This window comes from Rhizophagus irregularis, chromosome 15 (genome assembly GCF_026210795.1).
Source record: "Rhizophagus irregularis chromosome 15, complete sequence".
NCBI classification, from domain to species: domain Eukaryota; kingdom Fungi; phylum Glomeromycota; class Glomeromycetes; order Glomerales; family Glomeraceae; genus Rhizophagus; species Rhizophagus irregularis.
The window spans coordinates 1,243,941-1,254,799 of NC_089443.1; the positions used below are offsets into that span (position 1 = coordinate 1,243,941).

General features: G+C 27.1%; 2 protein-coding genes across 2 annotated transcripts; both read right to left on the bottom strand.

The window, feature by feature from the left end:
• Positions 1-273: 273 nt before the first annotated feature.
• Positions 274-1,198, bottom strand: OCT59_007018 (uncharacterized protein; the record flags this gene model as incomplete). The annotated part of the gene is made up of 2 exons (XM_025324170.2): positions 274-755; positions 1,003-1,198. 2 exons carry the CDS (start codon positions 1,196-1,198, stop codon positions 274-276), a joined length of 678 nt encoding a protein of 225 aa, XP_025187725.2.
• Positions 1,199-7,802: 6,604 nt separating this feature from the next.
• OCT59_007019 (uncharacterized protein) lies at positions 7,803-9,702 on the bottom strand (the record flags this gene model as incomplete). The annotated part of the gene is made up of 8 exons (XM_066142881.1): positions 7,803-7,815; positions 7,887-8,062; positions 8,176-8,385; positions 8,495-8,583; positions 8,687-8,961; positions 9,097-9,151; positions 9,448-9,549; positions 9,630-9,702. 8 exons carry the CDS (start codon positions 9,700-9,702, stop codon positions 7,803-7,805), a joined length of 993 nt encoding a protein of 330 aa, XP_065998454.1.
• Between the last annotated feature and the right edge of the window lie 1,157 nt (positions 9,703-10,859).

Below are 10,859 nucleotides of genomic sequence, written 5' to 3' on the forward strand. Positions count from 1 at the left end.
CAAAGTACAACGACATAAATTTTGGCTTATATGCCTTGGGATGTTACTTCATTCCCCGTCTCTTTTCCCTACATTGTCTGAAATATTTGGATCATCATAATTTAAAATAATCCATACTTCTAATTTTTATTTAAATAAAGTACCGTCGGACGTTTTTTTGGATCATCATCCCGACATTGTCGCAATTCTGAATAAAATCTTGGCGTATCCTCAGGGATTTCAAGTCTTTTACCATCGCAAATATCCTTTGCCAAGTAATATCATGTGCTCTATTTAATATACCACGGTCTTTTTCAGGTTGCAAGAGTATTCATAACAATACCATATGAATATATTCCAAGGGCTACTAGTACTATGATTTTCGCCACGTAAAACTTCCGGCGCAACATATGGTAAGACCCCATATCTTTGAATTGCATCATTATTTATGTCATTATCACATAGCCCATGAAGACCAACGTCAGCAATACGAGCATCCGTAGATACCTTTTCGTCTGTTCGACAAGTAAGTTTCCTCCGTGAAGATTTCCGTGAATTTTCCCTCGGAATGGATTCTTTCAAGACCTCCAGTGATACCCCATAACATATCGACCATATCTCTATCTCTCCAAGAATAATTTCATTGCAATGATCAAGATATTGATAAAGATTTCCGTTTTCGTAATACTTCATTACAATCATATAACTTGATGTTGGATCTTTTGTAATACCAAACATTCCAGCTAATGAAGCAGATTGTAGATTTGTGATATGCTCTATCTATTAAACAACAAGCGTTAGTAAAGTTAACGCTAATTTTAGGCATGTGATAATCTCAAAATTTATAATGCCGGACCGAACTATGAAACGTTGATAGTAATTCTGGCTGACACTATCAATTTGATCATCTTGATAATCGAATACTTTATTCAAAGTTAACTTGCGCTGTTATTACTACTTATTTACTTTAAAGTAATTGTGCAATTAATAGAATCCTCTTTAAGATTGAAAAAATATATTAACTTGAAATGTTTTGTGAATTATCAAGAAGTTTTAAAGCAACATTCATTGGTCCAGCTCGAGTCCATTCTTGTGCACCATCATCCCAAATCCATCTAAGTTGAATAAATCTAAACTTGGATAACTTTAATTGAGTGTAGCAAATTAATTCATCAATATCATTATTTCCTGATGTCCGATGAGGAAAATTTTCTTTCATGGTATTAGTATCATAACTCGTAAGTGTCGTATTTCAAGCACCACCCAAAGAAATTCGTGTTTTACTGTATTCTAGACAATCATTCAATTCTTTTAGAATATCCTTGTTGATAAGATAAATCTTCTTGTATATTGATTCAGAAATGTTTAATCTTAAAAGTTAAAATTAATTACTAGTTACACCACGTGATATACTGATCGACAAACGCGCTTGAAAAAGGAAAATTATATGCTACCATATATATCAAAATTTCCTTAAAATGATTTCGACTAGTTTGATATATCAGACTTTTTCTCGTAAAAAAAAAAATAAAAAGAATTAGGAAAATGTAGAATATTAAAAAATTCGGAAAAAAATAAAAAAAAAAGAGTGTTATTTAATATATAATGAATGGAACAAGGAATTCGGGTGAAGATTCATAAAATACATATAATACAAGATTTTTGAAAAAAAAGAACAAATTTTATAGATTAAAAATGGTAATATTTGATATCCTAAAATGAATCGGTGTTGTATAGTGTTCAGTTGTATAATGAATGGAATAATAAGTGAAGATACATAAAGTACATTTAATAATTATTTTTTTTTAATAGGCCATAAGTTGATAAAGTTAATGAAAAGAAATTCCATTGAAAAATTCAGTAACTAAAATATTTGTACTTTGTTGTTGAGAAAGGTTCGCGATAAGTCTCGATGTGTTTTCTAAGTTAAGTCGAAAATGACTTCTAATAATTCTTTGTCTTCTTAATTGTTTTTGTCTTTTTTGAGAAGGCATTTTCGTTTTTATGATGTACGTATATTAAGAAGGATAAAAAAAAAATAATATTTGTAGGAAGGGAATGAAAATAAAAGATACATATATATATATACTGTGTGTGTGTATATATAATATAATATATAATGACGTATTTATACAATATTTGAATGTTCAATAATAACTAATCCGAATATGTATATCATCATAGATATTAAATATTTTCTTTTACGCATATTATTGAATATTATTATATTATTTTATAATATATATATCTGTTTTTATTATATTTTAAAAAAGAAAACATGAAGAACGCGTTGAACCGGGGAATTTCACCTATAATTAATTTTAAAAAATTTTTGATAAATGAAATATTTATATTTGGCGTCTTTCGTGAAATTAAACCTTGATTTGCAACGTTTATATTGCACAAAAAAAAGCGAGCAACGTTTATATTACACAAAAAAAGCGAGCCTTATCCTTTTTTGAAAGGTTATGACTTAAACGCGTACTAAAAGAAAAATTAAATAAATCCGATTGTGTTATATAATATAAAATAATATAAATAAAAATTTATTCATTATAAAATGCATAAATGGAAATATAGAACCCTATTCATGGTACGTTGTTATTTGTATATCCCTAATTAGCTATTAATCTATTATCGTTAAATATAACTAATTATGTCACTATTTAAATTCACGAAAAATAAAAATTTAATCGCGTGTAATGTATCAGATAGATTACAGTATATATAAATTATGAACACAAATAAATCCGATTAATTTAATTTAGTAATTTAATTTTAATGGATCGAAACATAATTTATATACAATGAACACGTATATATTTTTTCCGCGCATATTTCTTTATGGATAATCATCGGATCATCTAACGGCATTTAATATAGTGAATATTTTCTAAAGAAAGTTAAATTTGTATCTAATCATCGAAAATCAACCGGCAAAAGTTTTTTTAAGCTTTTTGAGGTTTCATAAATTTTCCATTTATATTTTTAAAATAATTTAATTGCCTATAAACAGCGGTATTTTCATGTATCTTGTCGATCCCGGATGAGCCGTGATTTTTTTTTTTTGTTCTTTTAATTTTTATTTACTTAAATTAGTTGTATCTCTGCAATTTATTATAATTTTAATTAATTGGTGACGTTCAAAAATAAAATGAAGAATAATTTTTTTTGCCTATTTAATAATTATTAACCAAACTTTATTATTCTAGTTATTCAAATATTATTCGTTGAATAATTCTTTTTCTTATCTACTATAAAAAATTCATTTATTAACGAATCCAAATCCGGTTTCTATGGAATAGTGGAATTAATATACCTTAAATTTACATACTTACACATACAACAAAGAATATTTTTAAGCTTTATTTTTATTCGCGTTTATTATTAAAACGTTCACATCAAGTATGGTACATCAGGTTTATCAGATAGTAAACGGATAAAACTTTGATAAACTCTCCATTATAGTTTCTATTTATTTTTTTTTGGCAAGATAATGATATTAAAACAATAACAGCTATTATTAATTGTATAATTCGACATTAAACCTAGTCCTGAAGTACTATTGATATGTGAATAAAAAAAGCTTTGTCTTTTTTTCCTTTCAAAGTTTATAAACTAAAAAGAATCTTTTTTCTAAAAAAAATGATGTAACACCATAATAATACTGTAATAGATTATAAAGTCCGAATTCTCTAATAACCAATACCCATACTTAAATCGTAAATTCAGTTTTATGTAGTAATATGTATGATAACGGCTAATAGCAAAAATTTTTATTGTACCTAAGTTGCGTACCCATATTTGTTATAATACATTTAAAGTTAAATAAATAAAATTCATGAGAAGTAATATGCAATATAGCAGAAATCAAGTATTGCAACAAAGAAATTGAAATTATGATTGTTGTTTTTCAGAACAATGTCAAATAAGCTGTTATGTATTACATAATAAGAAAAAAAAATAAGAATTGTTATTATTCGCCAAATTTTTATTGTACAAAATGCAAAGTAAAAGTAACGTGCAAAAAAATTTTTTTCTTATCCATAATCATTTTTTTCCTTCTTTTATTTTTCACGCATGAATTGGGGATCTCCTTTTTTTTAAAAAAAAATTAATTTTTATTTTTATTTTATTTTATAATTTTTGAGTCACGGAATTCGGATATTTTTCTCTTTTTCAGTCCATTGTAAAGACGGGGCGGTGTTTACCGTTATTACGGCATTCCTACTTTAAAATATTTTGAATATCATTACTTTAATACTTTAATATATCATTTCCATTATGAATTTTGATTAAAAACTATATTTTAAAAATAATTTTTATTATTATTATATAAATTTACATTTTAAAAATGATCGATTAACCGACCGCTTAAAATAGATATTTTTATCAAAAATACGTATCGGCGCAGTAATTACTTTTGTTATATAAATTTCATACACATGATATGCACATTATTATAAAATGGTAACACATATTTCTTATTGAAATTACCATTTTTGATTTTGGTCCCTGAATGTTAAGTTATATTAGGAATTACAAAAAGGGTTTCTTACCTTGTATACATTTTAATAGGATATATTTAGATTTGAGTCATGTTCCATTCTTCATTGATTATTATTATTATTTTTTTATATAAATCAATCATCTTACCCCTTAAAATATTATCTAGTTATATATATTTTCTCAAAAGATATTCGGTAGAGAAAAAACTATAGATGATTAGCATACAAGAAAGTCATTAGATAATTTCGATCAATAGTATACATATAGACCGGCATCGGCATCAACATCATGCGTTGCACAATTAATAAAACTTATGCATTAACTTTGTTCAAATGCCTTATCTGTAATTATCCGCGAAAAAATAATAATTATAACTGATAATAGATTATGAGAATTACCCCATTTTAAATACAAATCCGGTTTTTAAGTTTTTTAATATTTACATTTATGGAATAAAATAGATGTGGGTGAGAATATGATATAAGGGGCATCTTAGGGGGCAACTCATATTATTATTATCACTAATATAATAATTCTTTCTTTCTTTCTTTCTTTCTTTTTTATTTACTTTATGTTATTTTATTTTATTTATTATTTATTTATCTATTATTATTTATTACTAAAAGTTTAAACTATATATTATTTTTTTCTTTTAATATTTTAGAAATATCAGGGGTAGTTATATGAAATATTCATTTTACCCTTAAATAAAAAAAAATTTTTTTTTAAGATTATTGTATAAACCGAAAAGAGATTAAAAATAAAGATTATAAACAAAAAAAGACTAAAAATAAAAAAAAAACATCCACGCAAATAAAATATTATAAAATAAAATCATGATAGCGTTTCAAATTCTGTATCAAAAAATTGACGGTTTGACAGACAACGCGTTGAAAAATTTTTATAAAACGTTTAATTTAAACTATAAAAGATAAAATATTAGTTACTAAATTAATTTATTTTAAATTTGAAAACGATAAATAAAATATATAAAAATTTATTTAATAAATTAACTAGCCGATTATATAATTATATTATACTAATATAAAACGAATTAAACCAAATAATAACCAGTATTTTTCATATCAATTTAATTTTTAATATACAAAGGTTTATATTTAATATATTCATTGTTATAATTCAATATGATCTATCAAAACAACAATTTTAATATGTTATGTAATATAATGAACATTATTGTAACATTAATAATAATATTCATATGAACTTTGTTTATTTTTCCTCACTGGGTCCGGGTAACAAACAATTATTATTAATTTGTGTAATATACTACTCTAAAATGGCTATTATTACGTTATATTTTTAACTTTTGCATGCTAAAATTGACTATTACGTATACATGTTTTTATTTATTGAATCCTACATTTTTTTCATGTTTATTGATGTATTGATAAAAATCGTTCATGTAAAGTATTTTTTATCCTTTGTTAAAAAAAAAAATTTTAACTTTTGAAAAATTTCGTTTGTTACTGTGTAACATATATTAATTCAAGGGCGATAATTTCATGGTAGCCCGGATCGACATCCCTGGATCTTTGGTTTGTTTACTGTAACATTAGAAACTAATTTTCTGTATCATTTTTTTTATTAATAGAATGCTCGTCTGATAATATAGGACGCTTTTTGTATCTTTAACATTATTGAATTTAAACATTTAACCATCCTTCCCACAAAGTCTATTATATTACTGTAAGACGTAAATCTTTGGTAGAGCTTTTCCGTTTTCATAGTTTCGTTACGTTCATATTATTGGATGTTGGATCTTTTGTAATACCAAATGTTTTACTAATGAAGCGGATTGTAAGCTTTTATGATATATTGAATTTATAAAAAAATTATATGAGAATACCGTCGGTATGTTATAATGCGTTTATTGGAGGGGATATTTTATTAGCAATACAACTTTCATATATTGAAAATTATATAAAATCCATATTCTAACGATATCGTTTAATTTTTGGTATTATTTTTAAATTGCTAAAAATAATTCTTATCAGACATTATTCCGATACACTACCTAAACTTGCGGCAGAGTTGATAAGGATAGATTCAATGGCTTCTACTCGGCTCTGAGTTGCATAGATAAATTTGAGATGACGATACACAAGAATGGATTCGAGCAGGGCCAATGAATGTTGCTTTGAAACGTCTTGATAGTTTACTAAACGGTTCGACTTCTACATTAATCATGTAAATCATGGTTGTGGAAATTAAATTTGCATTCTATCTATAAAAATAATAATAAATTGTTAGTTATTAAGTTGAATATCTCGATAATATAAGTAAAAATTTATTTTATAATTATGTGTCAATATGTCTTGGGACGTACCTTTTACACAATTTGGAAGGATTTAGATATTTGGATCATCACAAATTAAAATAATCCATTTTCCTGATTTTTTCGCATTAAATCTATATAAATATCGTTTGCCAAATTAATATCATGTACTGTACTCTATCTATTATTCCAGGATCTTTATCCGGTTACAAGAATAGTATCCATAATATCAAATGACATCAGAAGCAGTATTGTGATTTCCGTCATGTAAAACTTTCGGTGCAATATATGGTTAGTCTCATGTCTGCATTAATAATCAGGTCTATATCAAAATGCAGATTAATCATAGTAATTCACAACTTATGTAACGATCCCATATATTCAAAACTAACCAAATTTTCCGAAACTCCATTTTTTAGTATACCAATATGCTTCCATCATAGTCACTTGGTCCATATCACCGATACGAGCATCTTTAGATACAATAAGTAACTTTCTTCCAATAGATTTTCAAGACCTTCAGTGATTCGCTCCCCATAACATATCTCCAGGAAAGAATTACATTATGATGGTCAAGATATTGACAAAGATTCATTACGATCGAAGTAGTACCAAATATTCCAGATAAAAGCTACAGTAGCAAAATGGCGTAGTGTTCCGTAGTAAAGTCACGTGTTAAAACTTGGTTCTATAAATTTGGTCAAAATTACTGAAAATAGTAATTTACATGATTTAATGTAAAATTCGTAAAATTCGAAATGTTTTAAATGTTTTGTAAATTATCGAGACGCTTTAAAGAGACATTCATTGGCCAGCTCGAGTCCATATTTTCGCACCATCCTTTCAAATTATAGCAATCACAGTCGCAAACACCATCCAAAAGAGTGTTACCACACGTAAATTATTCCTTGTTGGCACGATAAATCTTTTTCCAGTTTACTAAAATTTCCAGTACTGAAAATCTATTATAATTACATCATATACTGTATGTAACTAATATTATATAATTTAATAATTATGAGGATAATCTGAAGTTAAAAAAAATTGATTATAATTAATATTTCATGTTATTCGGAAAGTGCTTCGGAATGTACAGTACTTCCGGATGAAAAATTTTTTAGACAATTGAGAAATTTTTCTCCATCTCTTTTCCCTAACGATAGAATTCTTGCCTGAAATTTTTGAAGGATTTGGATCATCGCAGATTAAAATTATCCATTCTTCTAAATTTTCATTTAAATAGGATGCAGTTGGACGTTTTCCTGGATCATTATCCTTAACGTTGTTACATTAATTCTGAATTAAAATTAGGCGTATAATCAGAAATTTCGAATCTTTCATCATCACGTTTATTCTTTACTAAATTAATATCATGAGCTCTATTATACCTGTATCCAAGTCAGAGGCAGCACTTTAATTTTTGCTACGTAAAAATTCCGGCGCAACATATGGTAGGACCCATATAATTGACTTCTACTTTTATCATAATTACATGGTTCATATAGTCCAACATCACTAATACGAGCAGATACTTTTTCATCTTCGATAAGTAAATTTCCTCCGTGAAGATTCCTATGGATTTTTCTTCGGAATGAATTCTTTCAAGACCTTCAGCGATTCCCCCATAACATATCAATCATATCTCTCCAGGAAATAATTCCATTGCAATGGTCAAGATATCGATAAAGATTTCCGTTTTCGTAATACTTTATTACGATCATATAACTTTGATGTTGGATCTTTTGTAATACCAAACGTTCCAGCTAATGAAGCAGATTGTAGACATTTGTGATATGCTTTAATCTATTAAGAAAAAAAAATATCCTTATAAAGTTTTCCGGATCACCATTAATTCTGCATAAAATTTGGGCGTGTCATCAGGGATCTCAAGTCTTTTACCGTCGCAAATATCCCTTGCCAAATTAGTATCATGTGCTCTATTATACCAAGGTCTTTTTCCGGTTGCAAGAGTATTCATGACAATACCAAATGAATATATATCAGAAGCAGTATTGTGATTTTCACCACGTAAAACTTCCGGTGCAACATATGGTAGGACCCCATATATTTGACTTCTACTTTCATCATAATTACATGGTCCATATAGTCCAACATCACTAATACGAGCAGATACTTTTTCATCTTCGATAAGTAAATTTCCTCCGTGAAGATTCCTATGGATTTTTCTTCGGAATGAATTCTTTCAAGACCTTCAGCGATTCCCCCATAACATATCAATCATATCTCTCCAGGAAATAATTCCATTGCAATGGTCAAGATATCGATAAAGATTTCCGTTTTCGTAATACTTTATTACGATCATATAACTAGATGTTGGACCTTTTGTAATACCAAACGTTCCAGCTAGTAATTAAGCAGATTGTAGACATTTGTGATATGCTTTAATCTATTAAGAAAAAAAAATATCTTTATAAAGTTAAAAAGAGAATAATTTTAAATTTGCCACCACAATTAGTTATTTAAACACTAATTAGAGATGCAGATTTCTAATTCCGGCCAGAATTAGTTTGAAATGTTGATAATAGGCCCGTTCAATTCTGATCTGATCGTTTCGGGTTTTTTGATCGAAAATCCATTAACCAATCCTAACATGTGATCAAAATCAAAATTGAGTACTTTGATAGACGGTTAACCTTTACCGACGTATTTAACCAGTTCGAAATTCTCAAAAGGGATCCATTCCAAGTAATCACAAGCTTGAGTGGTGTTTAGTTGAGTGTATCGGATTAATTCATCAATCTCTTTATTTTTTGATGTCCAATATGGAAAGTTTTCTTAGTTTCGCATTCCAAACACCATCCAAAAGAAATTCGAGGTTTACCACATTCTGGGCAATCTTTAAGTTCTTTCGGAGTAAATTTATTTTCTTGATGATATGTTAAATCTTCCTCCATTTTACTAAAATATTGAAAGTAAATTATCAGTTATTAATAAACATCTTTTATTTAGATTTCACTCCTTTTAATATATTAATTTACAATGATTCATTTCGGAATATAAGCCCGAGAGGTAATGAGTTCAATGAAAGTTTAATGAAAGTCTAATGAAAACCTAATGAAAGTAAAAATCGGGCTTTCCCATAAAAATTTTAATTACGTGAATTTATAGGTTTAATATAATCACCATAACAAAAGGAAATAAACATATAACCATCATAGTCTAATAAAAAGGAAATAAACTCTTTTAACAGATAAAAAATTAAACAAAAGAAAATAGTTATGTACCTTTAATATAACCTATTTCTTTTTACTTTGTCTTGGTCATTTTTCTGATTATGGATCGTTTTTATTATTCTTCGAATTAACAATTCCTTTTTTTTAACGGTTCGGGTTATTGTGTTTCCGTTTCCTATTTCATTAAGCATGCTAAACATGGGAATTTTTGAGGTAGTAATCTCATTGGTTCATAAGCACGATGTCTGATTGATATCTGGAATTAGATAGCCCCAATTTATGTGAATCATATGAATTATATGTCATAACAAAAAAAAAAGACCAGATCTTTATTTAGATAACTGTATTACTAAGCTTAAATCTTTGATTTTTGCAAAAATATCGGATTGGATTCTCCCGGTGCTTGACCCCCTTATTCTAAAATATATTATGCGGGTCAAATCATCATCCAAAAAAGGCCTGATAAATGAATTTTTGAAAGTAAAACGAAAAAAAATCATCTCAAAGGAAAGAGGTACGTGACACAAATGTAATTATCTTTTTTATGTTACATATTAAATCTTTGTATGAATCTAGAAAAAAAAAAATCACAAATCCTAGAAAAAAATGGCTCAAATTCTATTTGTTTCAAAAAACAATTGAATGATATTGAGCATTCTTTTTGTTTGTATCATTTGTATCATCAAAAAGTTTTTTAGTAAAAAAAAATATATATATATATATATTATAAATTAATTCACTAAATGGCAACTTATTATTTAATAGAATACTGATATATTGCACAGCCTCATACTCATTTGGACGGACTTGAATATAAGCATTAAAAAAATGCGGTATTTATCTATAAAATAAAATCGTCGCACTGCATTGCGCCCATC